Raw genomic sequence first — 20,342 nt, 5'->3', positions numbered from 1 at the left:
ATCTCATTTTAATTTTCCAGCAGTAAAAGTAACATGGATTCTTTTCAATTACTGTCTTCATCCCTCTTCTTGGATATTCTATTATTTCTCCCAAGTCTGAGCAAAGATGTTTTAATGCCCAGTAGCATCCACTGTGCAGCTCAGACACATAATGCAAAAGTAATCTATAACATGCAAGGGCCCAATTCAGTAACTGCACAGAACTTTCATGGAATCCAGTGGTTCTTTGAAGTGCTTTAATCATGTTTTAAAGGGTCTGATTCTTCTGTTATTACTTGCCACTGACTTCAATTACTGATTCCTTTTTGAACCATTAACAGTAGTTAATAATTGTTATTTTCATATTAAACTCAGCAATTCAGTTTTGCCATTGACTTCAGTTGGAGCAAGATCACCCTCCAAGAGGGAACTGGACTCAGATCCCAGTTGGGTTTAAATTTAATTTTGCAAAATGTAATCATGAATGATGAGGTGATGCAAAACCCAAATCACCCCAATATTATCCCATCCAAATTTTGAAGTCTCAGCAGAAATGATCAAAAACAAATTAAAAACATCCTGGGGGATGTGTTATCAGGTAGAATTTTTTGCATGAAAAAATGCCGCTTCAGGTTATTAAAAGTAGTCCCTGAATGGGACTGTTTAACTTTCATTTGTACAATTCTAAGACTTACTTTTAAAAGCATTGATTTCCTACAGAAGAAAGGGTCAAGCTAGGATTATATATATATATATCAATGAACTTTTTTCCAGTTGTTTGCTGTTGTGATGATGAGGTGAATGTATGCCTTACTTTGGAAAAGAGAGAAGATCATTTCTTTTCCACTTCCAGAGGGTCATAATTCTTTCAGACATATCACGAGTCCTACATTCATTAGGGAGTAACTAATTCAAAAAACATATGACACAAAAGCCACTGTTGTTGCACTTACAGCCAAAAGCACGCTGATTACATGCTTCATCTCAGATTTCTAATTAAATTCTCTGAATCCTTCAGCTGTATTCAACAGTAATTGCTACAACTATTTTTCAGCCAGTATAATACAATCCAGGGATAGAAGAAAATAAACAGAAAGAAAAAAGATGGTTTCATGTACAGCGGGAGTTTAAGATTCATGCTGGAAGCAGATCAAGTTGAACTGAGACGCTACTAAAACCTACTCTGGAAACAAGGAGCCTTTGAAATAAATGAGGATTCCATGGGCTATATGGCCTAAGGTCAACATCTCAAGTTCATTTAGGTTACTGAATTCAAGCTAAAATAATAGAATCACAGAAGTGGCATATGCAAAAGACCCATTAGGACATTTTCATTCATGTTCCTGCCAATGTGGGACTGTTTCATACAAAACAATATGTTTTCTATTAAATTTAGTATCACTATAAATAAACTAAACATCACCTGCCTGTAACTTTATGTTTCTCTCTAGCAACTTTTATTTTGTATCAGTACTGTTTTTCATTTAAGGCCTGATTCAAAGCCCACAGAAGTCAACTGAAGTCTTTCCATTAGGATCAATTGCTTTTGGATCAGGCCCAGTCAGTAAAACTCAGACTGGTGAGAACCGCACTCACACACGTAGTCCCTTTCATGATTGAATGTTACTGGTCAAAATGAATGAAGTTAGCAAATTTCAAAGTTACACATATGAGTATTCATGAAAATCCAGGGCCTGATTCTCCACTTGTTACACCAGAATTGCACCCACAAAACATGATTTCAATGGAGTTACAGAATAAAACCAGTAGAGAACAGATGTAACAGAATGAAGAGTCAGGCCCCAAGTCTTTTAAATGTGCATGTTTATGTATTCACACAAAAAGTACTTCTGTGCTCATCAAACAGGGAGCAGAAACAATATCACATACTGTATGAGAAAGATCTCTTACATAAGAAACACAGCTCAAAGGTTGAATCTTGTTGATCAATCCATAAGTGAAACATTTAAAAACATTCAGTAAATGAATTAGAATAATTAATAAATTCTGAAACAACCGCAATCTACTCACAGCTATTTCTGAGCAGGAAAAAGAGGCTAAAAAGAGAAATAAATTATTCATCACAAATTAGTCATTCATTTCTACAGAGTAAGCAAATAGGGCTAGAATTTGACATGTTATCTGCAAAGCATTTTTGGTGCCTTTGGAATAAAAGGTTCTGTATCAGTGCGATTATGTACTCCTATGAAGATTTTAAGGATCTGATCCAGCATCTTCCAACAAAGTCTATCGTCTTCAGTGGGCTCCGGATCTGGACCATCACCTACAAATTCCTCCTTCAAGATTTTAGAAAAAGGAAACCACTGGAGAAGACAGACTTGCCAGCAAGCCTGCTGACAGGGGCGGGGTCAAAGGGGGCAACTGCCATGGGGCCCGAGCGATTTAAAAGGGCCTGGTAGCGGCGGCACCAGCCGGGAGCCCTAAATCACCTGGGTGGGCCGCAGGGCTCCTAGGCACGCGCAACCGCTCCAGGCCCAGCGCTTTGGGGGGCCCCATGGGCCAGCACAATTGGCCAGTGCAGTCAGTCCTGGAAGTAACGGATTCGTCACTTCCACCCTGGGCCCAGCTTCCCCTAGGGACAGCCCTGGCCCTCGGGCCTGGGAATTGCTGTTGGCGGGCCTGCTTGCCAGAGACTGATATCTAATTGTCTAACCAGCTCTAATAGTTGACTCCATAGTAAAACAGCAGTTGCAGTAATTTTGCATTAGTATTTATTTGCACCGCCCTAAAAGGCTTTTATTAGCTACTGTTCCTAGCAGTACTCCATGTGTTAAGTATGTCAACATGCAAGGAAAGAACTGATATATGTTTATGAAGATGTTTCTTGCTGATACTACAAAGCTAGAGCTAACTCAAAATGTCCTTTTGGTTATTAAGCTGAGAGGGCCAGGCCCTTGTAGATTAGTCTATAGACCTGCATACACTCTTTGTATAGCATTTGTCTGGGTAAATTATCTTAGTTTGAAAAGCTAGTCTGAAAAATCTTTTCTTCGGCTTTTATAACTACCCAGTGAACACTTAAACCATGTGAAGAAGGCAGCAGTCCCACAGTCTGAGAAACAGAATCGCATGCTTCTCTTAGCTTTCCCTGTAGCTATAATTCATGAAGTTCAGAGCCAGAACCAAGACATCAAAGCTACTAAGTGGGAAGATTAGAGACACAATGGTGCTGGCAGCCTGCTTAAGTGTTCCTGATTTTTTTTATCTTGATTGGTCTATATGAATCTGAGCACTTGTTTGTTAAGGCTATATCTAGACTGCAAGTGCATCCAACTTTGGGGAACACATCATGCTGCTCTTCTCTGATGCGGTTAAAACAAACACAGCACACACTTTTTTCAAAACACAACTATGTTTGTGTCCACACCTACCATACTGCCCAACCATGTTTGTTTCCGTGCATTCTGAGAAAATCTAGGCAGCTATCCCATAGTGCTTCAGTGGGGGATAGAGTGCCCTTACGACACATACACAGAGCAGGACCAGCTTTGCATGGGGCAAAGCCCTCAGGGATGTTGTACCACCCAGAGAGCCGGGAGGAAAGAAAAGAGCTTGAACTGGCTATACAGGCACTGCTGAGAAATCCTGTCTACACAGCAAGGTAACAGTGTTACAGAAAGACTTTCATGAGCTAGCCTAAGCTTCTAGCCAGGGTAACATGCTGTTAGCCGTTATGGTTACTAATTGTGTATTGCCCATGTTGTGTGTGAGGACATAAACCATGACACTAACTGGGTACAGACTCAATTAAAAGTTAACATGGAAATGTTTTACAAGAGATTAGCCTAAATCAAAACGGTGAATCTGCATTTTTGGGAAAGTGCACACACAGAGCTTGGTCTAAACTTCAGAGGTCAGGCCTTTCATCATTTGGCTGAGACCTCAAGTCCCAAAACTGAACATCACAAACTTGGGAAAACACTGGATCAGGATAGGGGCTTCAGACATCAGGCCCCTCTCTAGCTAAGTTCACAGAAATGAATATTAAAAATATCCTTTGTAATTCTAGCTGGCAGGTTTCAGGGAAAAAATTCTTCTTGAAACATCTTACTCTGTTGTTCAAGAGATTCAAGTATGAGTTATTTGCAAAAATTGACCTAGCCTTATAAAATATGTTTTCAATTATGTTGCATAAAATAGCTCCACAACAGTTTCAATTGCAATTTTTCTGGGGTGACATTTTGCTCTTCCTGAAAGAAGCTACAAGAATAAAATCACAATAGGATGTTTCCATTGGCCAGCTTTTTAAAGATATTTAGGTGCTTAAAGAGGCAGATACATTCCTAATGGGATTTTCACTTAGGCCCAGCCTGAATTGAAATCAGTGGGAGTTAGGCATTTAAATACTTTTGAGGATCTGGGCCCAAGGAAATTTCAAAATTCCCGCTAGATGCCTATCTTCATTTTTAAGTCCTAAATGCTTTTGAAAATCTATCCCTAAATCCTTTCTTGTGCTGCCCTGGTGGGAGATGATTAGAGGGAGAATTATTTTCTATGTAAGCAACAAGACAGGTCTCCATAATAGTCTAACGGGGTCTAGGAAGTATATTTGGAGTTATAAACAGCTTCTGGCTATATATTTCAGTGCCCCTCTCTGAGCCATTCTGCCCAGAAGCTGCAGGATGGTTCTTGCACTGGTTGGTAGCCAGCTCTACTCCCTGCACCAATCCCCATCTGGCTCTCTTGGGTCAGGGCAGGATTTTTCCCATTGAGCTTGATACCTGAATAGATCAGTCGAGCAGTGTTTGTAACTTTTAGTTTTTGAACTACTATTTGTTCAGGCGACAAGAACATGTGACATGCTACAAAGGAAATCTGTGGTAACTGCATATGCTGTACTTCCACAAGAGCAAAAAGCAGACTTTGTAACAAATAATTGGAGCATTTAGTAAACTGGCATATAACACAGCATAGCTTAATAGAGGAGAACATACTGAAATGAATTCAGAGCATTCTGAAATGACGCATCAAGTCCAAAAGAGAAATATCCAATTATATGGCTCAAGACTAGATCAGAGAGAAATACATGCCCTATATTGAACTCGTAAACTGTGTAATAATATTCCTAGGGAATTGCTGGAAACCCTATCAGTTAAAATACATAAAATTAGGCTGGGAAAAGCTCAAAAAATATTTTTTGGGGGGGGAACAATCCTCCACTAGCAAGGGGCTAATCTACTGTAAATAATTTGATAAGGCTTTTCCATCTCCAGCTTCAATATATCTAGATTCAGGATGAACCAGAGCTGGAAAGTTTGGTTCTGGATCCAAAATTTCTGGAAGTTTTCAGGGAAGAGGGTTATTTGGATATAGCATCCTACCTGGAAAAGGGTCAACAGTAAAGTTCAGATTAAAACTCTAAATCCAAATTCCTCAAAGTTCTGGAGTGTTAAATACCCATTGATTTGCTAGGCCCATTACTAGTAATGCTGGTTAATTATATTAGAACTAGTTTGTACCTGAGATACGTTGGTGGGATTGTTAAATCAAGACAGAATTTCCCCTTCCATTTTCTCCCTGCCTTCACTGAATTATGGCCTGCTGACTGTGGCATTATGACATCAGAACTAGATTAGCTCTCCTACTCTTTTTTTCCCCTTTATTCTCTCTCACATACTGTCATGATCTTCAATTCACTTGCATACTGCAATCCTGTCGGTTGAAATAAGCTCTTCCTCCAATTTAATTGCAGCAAAGCTATGTTGCAAACTGAAGTTTCTGGTTTGAGGATGGAAGTTTTAGACAAATACAAATGCAGATGATATGCCCTACTCTATAATACAGAAATGGTTGAAGTGGCCTATGTTTTGAGCATAGCTTTCTGGCCTGTGACCAAGGTAGTCCACTCCACCTTTCCCTTTGGAATACCACTGAAGGTCAAGCAGACACCAAGACACAACATTACAGCCACTACTAATGCCTGACTGACTTGGAGGTTGAGTCCAGAGGAAAAATAATAGTTAGGCTTTCAGATGTCTCCTCTTCTTGAGAAGTGAGGTATACTGTCACTAGAGGTTCAGCCCCCAGTATAAAGGAGGAGCAGTCCCCATGGATGACTGCACCCATTTTTAAAGATTTACCAAGCCCAGGGAAGGAAGTGAATTAGAATTTGGATGCAATCAAAAACAAAGCTTGTAAGTATGTCTTACAATACTTTATGTTAATTTAGCAGGAATAGTTACCTTCGGTGTTTGCAACTCTCCAGTTCTCTTTGAGAGTCTCTGTCCCTAAGAACCCCCTGAAGCTTTCTATCATGAAGTCAGGTTAATCTTCTCTTTTGCCTTCTGTATGAAAGGTGAGCTGCAGTTTCACTTGTGATCTGCATCTCCTTTACAGAAACATGTGGCCTCATGTGGAGAACCTGTTCTGGATTCTTGTCACATTGGTTCACCAGGCGCTTGAGATATGGCCATTCACCTTTCCATCAGGCAGAAAGTCAGACACTTTGTCATACTACTGAAGCTCACTAATACGGGGAGGAAAGACAAAGAGCCCAATCCTGCACGCTTTGCAGATCCAACATTCTCACTGAATTCAACAGGAGTTTTGAGTGTACAAGGACTTCAGAAATATTCCCTAAATAAGGGAATTCACTTCCAGAGTAGAGCAATGGCAGACATGGAGAGTTATTTTTTTGCAAGCTATTCAGTTTATTTGCATTGAAGAGGAAACAGGGACCTGGACAATTGACTTCATTCTTCATAGTCCCATGGTGATCGTAAGCGATAAAATAATGCAATAAAGTTATTTTAGGATGTCCTCCTACTAAAGCATACTTATTTTAGTTAGTCATAAATATCTGTGGCCACTCATTTATAAAACTGGAAATTGGGGTCACTGAAATTATTGAAAAACTGTATTCTGCTCTTCTCTTCCAAATTTTGTAACCCAAGCAAACTCAGATTCCCCTTCTTCCCCCCAAGTACTAGCTGAAGCCTAATATCCAATATTCACTGCAAGCATAGTACACAAAACTGATGCTCTGAGAAATCTCTCTTGAATTGGTAGACACACAAAGCTACTTACAGTAACAAAGGGTTGACAGATATTGAAAAGAACCTTTCTGATTACATTTCCAGTCTTTATCACTGGCCATCTGGTCTGCTTAGAATTGCTTTACTGCATGTAAAACTGGCATTAGAAGGGTTTATTTCCTGTGCACTCCATTGTCTAAGGCAATCATGAAACTTAACAAGGAGCTTTTGTGAGATGGTAACTTTTTAACAAGAGATTCAAAGAGTCAGACATTACTGATTGTTCAATAAATTACATGACAGAACTCCAGGCTCACACTTTGCTTATGGAAGGATCTTGTGGACCTGACACAGACATCAAAATGACATCAGCCACATGATAAAGGGCAAGAAATCAATTATAGGAGGCTTTCTGTCCACCCCATCAGTATGCTGTATGCTTGCAAGTTCAGTGTGCTTTTCAATCATCAACTACTGTGTGCATGGCTTAATCAATTAAGCACACTTTATTTATACGTTGTATTTTCCCCCATTCAATATGCTGGATAATCATTCTGCTATAGGTATCATTAAATCCAATTTATTCTAAGAGCTTTTACTGATTTCTGCCCAATTCATGCTGTTTGTTGTGCTAAACGTACCAGAGCATCAAGTCTGCATGTCTGTGCATTTTGTCCTTTATTCTGTTCGGCTTTCATTTTGCTACATTACAGAGCTGAATCGTGCCTCATACTAGGAGAGAGAGAAAATAACAAAAGGAGCATTTTTGCCTTCTTAGTTCACCTGTTCACAAGGAGGAATAATCTGCCTCCTAGCACTGGGAGGAGTGACCCCAGAAGGGACACAGATTCTCCTCCCCTTGTTACACTGGGGTGGCTGCACTGGGGATGAGGGGGAATGTTAGCTAGATCTGTTACACGGGTGTGATAAAGGGTATTTCCCAGCACTCATTACTCAGCCGGAATTATGCCTTTGAAAGGCACATTACTGACAGCCATCTCTAGTGGCATTGCTGATTTCCTCCAACTCAGCTACCTCCAAGTGTACTATAACATATTGTGTTCCCTGACAGGTTTGCTGCACCCAACAAAAGAGTGAGAACTGTGTTTTTCTCCGACAGAGTAAATAAACTAGCCAATAAAATATAGCAGCATTGGAATGTTAAATTCAAAGAGTAGCCTTGCATTTCAGAAGAATTCTGCTCAAATTCAGTGCAGGGTCGATGCTGGTGGTAAACTCCAGAGCAGGAACCCCAGATGAAAAGTTCTCCAGGGTAAGAGGTTGCATTGGTATAAAGAATCCACAACCTCAGTTGTCCTACACAAGGCATAGCATGGGAGAGGGGTGGGGATTAGGGCTTCTTGGGGTTGTGCTGATTCCAAGCATCATCTCAGCATCTTTCACAGGTGAGGCTCTAACCATAAATCAAAGCTTCCCCATTCAGAGGAGAAGGTAGCAGTATCATTGTCTACTTTTGGGTCAACCCACTCCTCCCACTCTGGGCACAAATAGCCTTATTGGTTCAAGCAGCCATAATTTACACCTCCCTGTTCCACTACTAGTGAATCTGACCAGCTGTTTGCAAAGGATTGTGTTGCTGGAACTTTCCCCCAGACCTTTGTGAGTTATAGGTTGTATTTTGATCTCCAACCAGCCAACTCACCTAAAATACCATAAAATTGGTGTTTAAATGCACAATAGGAACCATCCTCTTTCATCATTCATGATATGGTTGTATCAGCTTTTGTTCATCATTTTAGCCATGGGGTTAGTCTAAAGGAGCTAATCCAGCAGTTTCCATTGAAGTCCCTTGTCTGCAGTGAGCTCTGGATCTGGCCCATCACTTACAAAAGCCTCAATCAAGAGTTTAGAAAAAGGAAACCATTGGAGAACACAGACTGTTCATACAACAGATGCACTTCCCAGTACCTATTCCTCCATCAGAGAGGGAAGGACAGCAGTTTTCAGCAGTAGCCAGTGCTACTTCTCAGCCAGCTGTTAACAGGTATGTGCTACTTCAAAGCTGTAAATATTCTAACACTGGCATATAATTAGTCTGCAGTATAGCTGCCCTGAGTCAATGCCAGTGTGATGATTTATTGTAGAATTTACTAATCTAAGAAATGTAATATTTGTTTGTGAAGAAATTCATCCAATTTTACCTTACTTGGTGTCAGAGTGGTTGTGTTTGCTCTTGAATAAAAGAGAATAAGCACCTATGGTTTCCCAAATGTTGGCAGGCACCAAGATTTCCAAATACATAAAGGGTCATTCTCAGGACTGGTACATGTTGCTTTGTGCCCACCATACTTCCATCCTTGTGAGAACTCCAGGGTGTTAACTGTACAAGATTCCTGCCACCTGTATATTTCAGCAAGCCTTGCCTGCTTACCGGAATGGATGGACAGAATATTGCCCATACGCCCATTGGCAAACCACCTCAGCACTTGGGGTTAGTCCTAATCCAGTCTCTGGAGCTTTAACAATATTGCAGCTTTTTTTTTTCCCTCCTGGCAATGAATCAGGAGAATTTTATTATGTTTATGGGTAAATTCAATTTAGTGTCTTTCCCCTATGACAGTCACAGTGCCTCTGCTGGTGACTATTCATAGATTATAAGGACAGAAGAATCATTGTGATCAGTTCGTCTGACTTCCTGTAAAACACAGGCCCTAGGACTTCACTGAATTAATTCCTAGAACTAGAACATACCATTGAGAATCCAGTCTTGATTTAAAAATAGGTTGTGATAGAAAACTCCACCACAACAATTCCGCCTTTGGTAAGGCGTTCCAATGGTTTATTACGCTCACTGTTAAAAAATTTGCACCTGATTTTCATTCTGAATTTGCCTGACTTCAACTTTCAGCCATTGGATCATATTCTACCTTTCTCTGTTAGATTGAAGAGCTATCAAATTTCTGTTCTCTATGTAGATATTAGTAAAGATCAAATCACCCCATAACCTTTTATTTGTAACGATAAACAGATTGAGCTCGGAGTCTTTCACTTTAGGACGTGTTTTCCAATTCTTTAATCATTCTTGTGGCTTTTATGACCCGTCTCCAATTTACCAACATCCTTCTTGAACTGTGGACACCAGGACTGGATACAGTACTCCTGTAGTGATCTCTACAGTTCCAAATACAGAGATCAAATATAATCTCTCCACTCTTACTCAAGATTTTGCCTACCAAACAACTGCAGCACAAAAACAGCTTGTGATGCTTTTGTATATTATTCCATTTCTTCATAAATTAATACACTAACCACAGAGTGGTGATATTAAATTCTGAAATTGTAAACAATCCTACTACTGGCCTCCAAAATCGTTACCACAAAGATGCTTAGCTTCTTGGCATTCACCAAGCTGCTCAAAAGAAGGTGACTATTATTGTCATTTTAGACTATTTCCTGTACCCAAGAAGAAAGAGCCACTCAACCTGGAAAGTTATATTGGGGGAGATTAAAAAAAAAAAAAAAAAAAAAAAGGACCCAAGCTGCATAAACCTTCCCGATTCATTTAAAAATAATTCTGCACTGCTTGCAAGAAGCAGTGAAACATATTTTACAATGAAAAAAGACTCTACATGCTTCTAGCTCTTGCTGTCACCTGCTTTTGAGTTCAACTGCTAAATATAGTAGTCAAATCCTTTACCCTGTTTAAACACCCTCCTGTATGATAAGGGTACCTCCAAAGTAGGGCATCAGTCTGACACCCTTACACACTTGGAGAAGTAACTTACTCCATGTACCATCTCACTGGAATCACAGATGACCAACATAATTCATGTGACTGCATGAATTCTCTGGTGCCCATTTCCTTCCTGACCTTAATCAGCAAGAAAGACCAAACCAGCAGCAGAATCCAACACAATGCTCTTCCCCCAACCGTCTCACTCTACCCTACGTACAATTTTTATTGCTCATCTTCTAAACCCCCTGAGCAGGGTTATCACCATATGTGACTTATCTACCCCTTATAACAAAGTAACATGAGCCCAGTTTTTATCCTGGGTATTCTTAATCACATTATTCCAGGAAATATCAGACCTGAAAACGGTGCTTCTTCTAGTGAAGTCATATGATTGTCTCTCGTCAGTTGTACTCTGCAGTGATATGACTCTGGAAAGGGCTTTCTGTAAGTGGCACCATTTTCTGACTTGACATAAGCAAATTACAGCTTCCTAGCAGTTTGCACCCCTGCCAGGGAGAATCAGGTTTTTATGGGATTCACACTTATAGCCAGGCAGCTTAAGCATCATAAAACTTGTTCAACTCTCCAAGTGCAGGAGCAAGCCACGCAAGAGCCACCAGTTAACCTCAGAGTGCAAGTAGGGTGGCATTCAACATGATGTTACTGCACATGTAGTGTCAGGTTCCTCCATTGATGATCTGTCAGTGAGACCGACCTTGCTATGCATCTATGTAGCACCACAGCCACAACAAACAAATCTTCTTGTCAAAAGTCTTGTCTGCATAGATTCGGTATTAGATTCTTGTACAACAAGGCTTTTGATTGACAGCCTGGCCAAGGAATACTGGAAAGAATGCTGGTTTGAAGATGAAAATAGCTTTTGACTGAGGCTTTTAATCTCTCTTTACCAGCTGCTGGGCAGCATGTTACTTTCGCTTGTGATTTATTTCCTTCAGATGTCCAAATGAAAGAGGAAATGCCAAACTGCAGTGGGCTACTTTTAACTATGATTCCAAGAGAGAGGCTGTGGTTTATTATGTCAACTCTCATTCCTCCCAGGGTGAGTTATTTATTTTTACTACCAGAAAAACATGAAACCATAGGAAAAACTATAAGCTTCTTTGATGCAGCCTAAATGGAAAGGGACATGGGGTAAAAATCACCTCCAGTATTGCTCCATCCACTCTACAGCACAGAAGCTGCAAGGGAACATAACATTGAAGGGGCTAATGCAACATTAAATCTTATTTCCACTTATCCCTTTGTAAATATGGTGCAATTCCACTAATGTCAGAGGAGTTTCTCTGGATTTACACTGGTGTAAGTGAGACTAGAATTTGGCCATAAGAGCTAGATTTACACGTCTGAAACAGGTTGGCTGGATTCTCCTGTTGTTCTATCCTGCTGGAAGGTCTTGGGTCCAGGCAGGGAGCTGCTGGTTAATTACTAGTAACTCATTGGGTTGGTGTGGCTGATTAGATTCCACCCTCTATAGAAAGGGAAGTGGGAGTAGTCCTCTGACCAAGAGAGATCCCAAGGGAAGAAACACAGCCAAGCCTAGGGAGAAGTCTTAGGCTTGGCTCTTGTTTGGTAATTTTGGAAATAACTTTATATTAATAACACCAGCACGCAGGAGGGTTAGCATTTTGACTCTAGGATGAGCATGTGGTTTTTTTTAGGAGTTGTGTGGGGAGTTCACTGTGTTATACTGAAGAAAGCCAGGAAATGTATAGCTGTAGTAACAGCTCTAAAGAGAACAACTCATAGAATCATAGAAATGTAGAGCTGGTTGGGACGTAAAGAGTTAATCTAATCCTTCTTCCTTCACTGAGGCAGTCTTAAATATACATGACCATCCCTAACAGATGTTTGTCTAACCTGTTCTTAAAACCCTCCAATGATGGAGATTCCACAATCTTCCTAAGTAACCTGTCCCAGTGCTTAAATCACACCAAGAACATGGTGTGATGCTGCATTTTACATGATGTTTGCTGCTTGCCACACTTAGGGTACGTCCAGACTACCCGCTGGATCGGCAGGTAGCGATCTATCTATCGGGGATCAATATATCGCGTCTTGTCTAGACGCGATATATCGATCCCCAAACGTGCTCCCGTCGACTCCGGAACTCCACCAGGGTGAGCGGCGCTAGCGGAGTCGACGGGGGAGCCGCAGCCGTCGATCCCACGCCATGAGGACCCGAGGTAAATCGAAATAAGATATGTTGACTTCAGCTACACTATTCCCATAGCTGAAGTTGCGTATCTTACATCGACACTCCCCCCCTCCCCCCAACCCCAGTATAGACCAGGCCTTAAACCCAGTGGAGTAAGTTAAAGATGAAGTGGCAGCAAGGAAATTAATTTACAATTATGATGATTTTTTAAATTTAATTTTATAAACTCTTGTTAATCCTATAATCTGGATACCCTTTTGCTATGTAGAAAGTTTGGTGGGTACCGCTGTAAAAATGTCATCTTAGAATAGTTTCTTTTTCCTGTATGGAAATAAAATATTTATTATAAACTGCTTTCTGAGTCTTCAGAGCATACAACACGGACATAATGGCATCAAATTGGAAACAACTAAGGATTTGTAGCAGTTTCCGAACTGCTGCATTTTAGCATAGGATTATCAACAGATAAAAATTGCTGTGTATATAACATCCCCTCAGTCGTATCACTTGCTAATAAAAGTCTTTGTGGTTGGAAATATAATAATCTAAACTGTATAATAAAGTTATGTTAACGAGTGAAGGGAAAAGGTTCTCTCATAATTTTGGTCTATGTGTTGCATAAAGTCAATTTACAACTCAGTAAATCCAATCTAGTTTAAAAAAAAAAAATCGATCCCAAACATACTCTGGTCCAGGGGCACAATAACGTACAGGGAATCTCGGTATGGGAACAGTGGTCGGCTCCTGGGCTGTGCGACAATACAGACCGGAGCACATTACAGCCATGATGTTCTTAGCATCTGGGGAAAAGTACACTGAATGTCCTCTCGTACCTAAGCTTGGCAGCCCACAATTTATAACATAATATGTTCCAGCATGGGGAAGTCACACTGTAATTCACATAACATTAGTGTTGAACATTATGCTGTAGACATGGTACTATATTTTTAATATGCTCTCAGCACGGGTCCCTTATTAGCACATCTCTGTATATTTACAGTACTTGAAGTAAGCATGCAGTTATCTAAATCTGTATAGGTGTAATTTTTCATTATGCTGAACCAAGCTGATTGCAACCAGATGTAAGGAACCAGCATCTGGGGATATATTGCAAACACTACAAGTTACTTGACTGTGACATATCATGTACTAAATGCCTGCACTGCTCACCATATATGAGCTAGATTGTGGGCCTGCCACAAGCCCTATTTATGGGGTGGTGAGAAGCTACACTGTTCTAGGAGCAGCCAATGGAAAGAACTGTGCCTCAGTTCCCACTATACTCCGGCAGATAGTAATTTGCTACTGAGCTACTGCCTCCCATTATGTGATGAATCACCTGTGCTAGCACATTAAGGATGGAGTCAAAGCTCCCCCATCTACCTCCTTGGAATGAGCACACAGCTCTCATTTATCCCTGTGTGTGCTCAGAGCCATTGACACTAGACCGGAATGTAAGGGTGGGAAGCAGTCTTATTCCCTTTTACAGCCCTCTGTCCCCTCACAGTCCAGCCCATAACACTGAAACAAAAGTAAAAACTCTAGGATATGGAATATACTGTAAGGAAACATCACTGTGAAACTGTAAAGATATGGATAAATGTCAACCTGTACAGATGACTCAACTTTGTGTTCATGAAGTAGTGCTACAAAAGTACTAACAATGCATTATTTGCAATTTTTTCAAAACTCAATAAATAAATCAATCAACTCTTGCTCAATTCAAGCATATTTCATTTGACTATAACTAATGAAATAAAACATGATTTAATATTTGCAGATACCTTCCCCCGCCCCAGACAGAGGCTGGGGTCCCATAGTGCTGGAAACCTGTGACACAAATTTTACATACAGTTCTCAATTCTGTCATCCTCTCTCACCTTGAGCAGTCCCTTAATTCATCCAGACTATCTGTAGAGTGAGTGGGACTGCCTGTGGAGTGAGGTAGTGCTCAAGGTAAGAAAGGGTCACAGAATCAGAGCCTTAGTGTTTAAAAGAGATGACGTCAAAAAGTTCAAGCCAGGTCTTTTCTACAAAAGTGCTGTTCCCTCCAGCTAAAACCAGGTGCATGATCCATCAGAAATAGCAATGCTAACACATAGATGAGGATAACATTGCCAAAGATGAGTGGTATTTGAACGAACTTACAGGAAGAGTGGATACTGGGAAAACTCTTTCTGCCTTCGGACACCAGATCTGGATCACCTGTGCAGTGCATTTCAGAGTTCATTACTCCATCTGGAAAGCAGCGGTAAAAGAAATCGGGACGAGGTCTACAAAAAACACCATGGACATTTGAAATATAAGAGCTGTAGTTATAAATGAACCTCAAAGTGATTATTAAATTTACTATCACATAGAGAGAGTTCACTTCCTTCTTTTTATTCTGCATGTGGTAGCAATAGATATGTTCTTTATTCCTTCCTTCCTGCCAAACTTTTGCACACATGCTGTCTGTAGGAAAACTTCCAGCAGAGTGTGCTAGCAGCAGTTGGATGGTGGCATCTCTGCATTTGGACAGGCTCATTCCTGATGGACATATATAGGCTCGATCCTGAAAGGGAATATGCAGGGCTACTCATTGCATATCCCATAACTCAGCCAACCTGCACAGCATGCTCAGTGACCAAGCAGGCTATCCAATAGAGCAATAACTACCACACATGTTCCACAGGGTTGCACAGGGCTTGTTGACTCTACTCAGTAGCACCCCTACCTGTTACTATAAGAGGGAGGAATGGCCTGCTGGTTAGACTAAAGAACTGGGATCAAAGAACTACAGAGTTCTAATCCCAACCCCGATGCTGAGGTCCACATCCTCAATGGCATTTAGGCACCTAACTCCCAGTGACTTCAATGGGAGTCAGGCACCTAGAGGACCTGGACTTGACTCCTGGGATAAGTCAATTAACTTCTCTGCTTCCATTTCCCTATGTGTAGAATGGAGCTAGTGATACTTACCCACCTCCCAGGGCTCTTGCGAGGATCAGTTAATTATGTTTGTAAAAACACTTTTAAAGTGAAAAGTGTTAAATATTATGACTGCCAGGAGAGCAGTGTTGGGGTGGGAGCAGGGTGTGTGCCAAAATATAAGCAGAGATACTCTGCATGCTGCACTCCTGAAACAATAAGAGACAGCCCTTTCAGGAGTCCATTGGTTACCGCACTCCTGGGCTTGGTAATCCTGATGGATGTTGCTACTGATGGAAGATCTCATGGACAGTAGCATGCATTACATAAAATGCAGCACCATGAATTGATTTCAATTTAGTTGTACTAGTGGGAGTTGGCAGCTAAACCCCTGCACACTGTGACTGTTCCCCGTATGTATCACCAGTGAAATGTATAGATTACAATTTACACCTTGTCTTGCTTGTCTGGATCTTCAAACTAGCCCACCTGCCACACAAACTCCAAAAGTTGACAGCAAAGAATCCTGCAACAGTCAGATGTCACAGAATGAAGATAGAACAGGAGTACTTGTGGCACCTTACAGACTAACAAATTTAGTTGAGCATAAGCTTTTGTGGGCTACAGCCCACCGAAGAAGTGGGCTGTAGCCCACGAAAGCTTATGCTCAAATAAATTTGTTAGTGTCTAAGGTGCCACAAGTACTCCTGTTCTTTTTGCAGATACAGACTAACACGGCTGCTACTCTGAAACCTGTCATAATAAAGATATGCACCATACTTTCCAGGGGTGAGGACAGGGTAACAGGAATCTCTGCTAATCCAATGTGTTCTGGAGCCTTGCTTAGTCTTTATATTAAAATGGATTATAGACAGACAATCTTAATTTGACAGTTTAAGCCATTACTTAGAACATGACAAGACTTACCTCCCCACTATTAATTTAATAGTATTTGTGCAGACTCCATTCAGAGCGAGAGCCAAGGAAACAGCTAAAAAACAAAATGAACAAAGAACAACAACAACCTAGGTAACAAGTTATAAATTCTAGCATTACAGCGTTTGATTTATGAACTGAAACTTTTCACAGATTGAAATTGGATTCTTCAGTATAGCTGAAAGGTTTTAATAACCCCATTGTTTCTTTTCTTATTTTGACTGAGAGTAAACTGCAGAACAGGGTAATAATCCTGGTCTGATTCTGTTGTGCCAAAGGAAAAAAAGGAACAATACGTTTTGCAAAAGAATAATGAAAAACATTCCTGTTTTCCAACCAGCTATAGTGCTGACATAAATAATAATAATTAATAATAAATGAGGAACTTTCTAATTAAATGTCATTCCATTATAGTATGAAAATATCCTACTTTTTATCTGTATTTAAGCAAAAGTTCACCAGTGTTCACAAAGGGCCTGATCTAACTCCCATGGAAGCCTTTTCATTGACTCCATCAGGCTCATCTATTCCTTTCTGTTTGGATTTAAACTGCTTTAATGCTGCAGTCTATGTTATAGTTACATGGTATAATGCAAGAACCATTGCATTGTATTTCTTCTTGGCAAGCCTATCAGGAAGATCTCTTATTTTTGGAGAACAGTCAAAGCAATGTTTCTTACGATTATGACACCTACATCAGGCTATTATGGAAAGAGTGGAATGGAGAGGAAGGACTCAAAGGCCAACCCCATATAGATGTGAGTAAAGCAAGAAGAAGAGGAGATCAGGCTATTATCTCGTTGTATCAATGTCTTAATTGTTGTACTCCAGTACTTCACTGGCACTTATCATTCTGTATCCACAAAATCCTTGCCTGATGGCTCTGTACATCATAAGATTTGTCTATTTTTTAAAATCAAATACTAGGTCTTTCATAGAGAAGGGGGGAAAAGGTGTTTTTCCAGTCATTTACAAAGCTGCTGGCAGAAATAAAGGAACAAATTGATACCAAGGACAGCAGTATTGTTCAACAAAGTCCCCTACCTTCTACTTTCAATATCTCTAGTCATTTGCTATGTCTTACTCTCTCCATTTTTTATGATGATTGCACATGCTCAATAGAAATTTTCTATAAGATCAAATACCTTTGACCAGTAGCATCACAGCACTGTATTTCCTTTTTAAGAGAATGGTGATAATATGTGAGAAAACATATATATGAGATTTCCTGACTTACACTGTAAAGTAATGCACATTGGAAAAAATAACCCCAACTATACATACAATATGATGGGGGCTAATTTAGCTACAACGAGTCAGGAAAAAGATCTTGGAGTCATCGTGGATAGTTCTCTGAAGATGTCCACGCAGTGTGCAGAGGCGGTCAAAAAAGCAAACAGGATGTTAGGAATCATTAAAAAAGGGATAGAGAATAAGACTGAGAATATATTGCCCTTATATAAATCAATGGTACGCCCACATCTCGAATACTGCATACAGATGTGGTCTCCTCATCTCAAAAAAGATATACTGGCACTAGAAAAGGTTCAGAAAAGGGCAACTACAATGATTAGGGGTTTGGAACGGGTCCCATATGAGGCGAGATTAAAGAGGCTAGGACTCTTCAGCTTGGAAAAGAGGAGACTAAGGGGGGATATGATAGAGGTATATAAAATCATGAGTGATGTGGAGAAAGTGGATAAGGAAAAGTTATTTACTTATTCCCATAATACAAGAACTAGGGGTCACCAAATGAAATTAATAGGCAGCAGGTTTAAAACAAATAAAAGGAAGTTCTTCTTCATGCAGCGCACAGTCAACTTGTGGAACTCCTTACTTGAGGAGGTTGTGAAGGCTAGGACTATAACAGCGTTTAAAAGAGAACTGGATAAATTCATGGTGGTTAAGTCCATTAACGGTACGGCCGTTCTTATGATTATCCACACATAAGAACATAAGAATGGCCATACTGGGTCAGACCAAAGGTCCATCTAGCCCAGTATCCTGTCTACCAACAGTGGCCAATGCCAGGTGCCCCAGAGGGAATGAACCTAACAGGTAATGATCAAGTGATCTCGCTCCTGCCATCCATCTCCACCTTCTGACAAACAGAGGCTAGGAACACCATTCCTTACCCATCCTGGCTAATAGCCATTAATGGACTTAACCTCCATGAAATTATCCACACAGCCTTCCATCTTGTGTTGCCATTTACGTCTATGCAAAGTGAGTGGAATCTGGCTATAAAATGCTACCATTGGTGTAAGTGGGTCGAGAACTAAGACCTGCATTCAGTTAACATGTATGTTAATGGCTACACAAGGGGCAAAGCAGTCGAGAATCAGAACCAGCATTTCCGTCCTCTACATTCAAACATTTTTCCACGCAGAATCAAAGAGTTCCAAAAGAAAATAACTATAGAGTAAGAGTTTCTTATTTTTTGTGGACAGAATGCAATGGGCCAGATCCTCATCTGGTGTAAATCAGCATAGCACCATCAAAGTCAGTGGATCTACACCAGCTGAAGATCATGCCCATTTTGAGTCTGATTTATCTCTTTCAATATGACCAGTCCACAAAAGGTCTGAATTTATACAAATATTGAACATTGGGCTATTTTGTAAAACATTAAAATTGTGGTGTCTCGTGTGATTGGGTGCCTTTTATTGAGGATTTTTTTATTATTATTATTATCTGGGCATTGTAGGACTAATGGTAATGGCAGTCCAAAATGGGGGGGGGGGGGAGGAAGAATTAGAAAATACTAATCTAAAGTATCCCTGAGCCATGGAGGGAGAACAAACCATGGAGACAGAGACAGAGCTCCTTTAATTTTGAAATGAGAGAGACCGAATGAAAACCAGCACCATGACTATATGTTTTTATATGTATAAATGCATGTTCCCCCTGCCTACTAAATACATTTTCCATCAATAAAACATCGCTCATGATAAATTTAACAACAAACTGCCAAGTACTGGCAGCATCAAAAAACAATCTCTAAGATCTTTTCTAAAGCTGATATAACACCAGAATAGATGAACAAACTCAAAGAGAATTCCACTCTTCCAAAAATTGATTTTAGCATTAATACCCTCTATATCCAGTCTAGCACAGGCAAAAGTGTGGGCAAATATATGGGTCTTAGCCTATGATCTGAAAATCAACAAACTCAAGCTCTGCTTCACCAGCAAAAGGGGAAAGAATTCCAGTCATGGACTCTTCACTACAAATACCCTGCCACTAAGCTCCAAATGTTTGAAACCATAGTCTGTTGGCAAAAGTTCTTTGGCTGATCTCAGACTTTTGTAGGGGTGAAGCGTACAGAGACAATTTGAAGGTCCCTTATTGTAGTCAATAGGGGACCACAGAGAGCTTTAAAAATTAACACCACTGCCTTAAATTGCACTTGGAAATAAACAGGAATCCACTGTGGCATAGAGAGCAAGGAGTGACTGACACAGATTCTAGCCAATCAACATTAGAAAGATCTCAGCTGAGTTTCATTACCCGGCAAGGACCACAATCTGATTTGATCAGTAGAATGTAGAAGCAAAGCATGGAACTCACAGGCTAAGGAATGTATGTAAAAGAGATTTTTTAAAGATTTCCTTGACTTCAGTGGAACCAGCATTTCACCCACAGATTT

General features: G+C 40.3%; 1 protein-coding gene across 2 annotated transcripts in view; it reads right to left on the bottom strand.

Annotated features, from left to right (window-relative positions):
• Window positions 1–20,342, bottom strand: part of PLPP4 (phospholipid phosphatase 4) — a 101,078-nt gene that overhangs the window by 37,374 nt on the left and 43,362 nt on the right. Inside the window, exons 4-5 of one of the 2 annotated variants that reach the window (XM_024216990.3) lie at window positions 16,685–16,748; window positions 14,996–15,120 (exon numbers count right to left, since the gene is read on the bottom strand). In XM_024216990.3, the coding sequence (XP_024072758.1) occupies window positions 14,996–15,120; window positions 16,685–16,748 (189 nt within the window). Of the gene's footprint in view, window positions 1–14,995; window positions 15,121–16,684; window positions 16,749–20,342 lie in introns of those variants that run through there. The other variant, XM_024216991.3, reaches the window with a different exon arrangement.

Source organism: Terrapene carolina, unplaced genomic scaffold (genome assembly GCF_002925995.2).
Source record: "Terrapene carolina triunguis isolate 2854851 unplaced genomic scaffold, T_m_triunguis-2.0 Scaffold95, whole genome shotgun sequence".
In the NCBI taxonomy this organism is placed as follows: domain Eukaryota; kingdom Metazoa; phylum Chordata; order Testudines; family Emydidae; genus Terrapene; species Terrapene triunguis.
The sequence above is the reverse complement of the archived record's forward strand: the minus strand, read 5'-3'. Positions and strand labels throughout refer to the sequence as shown.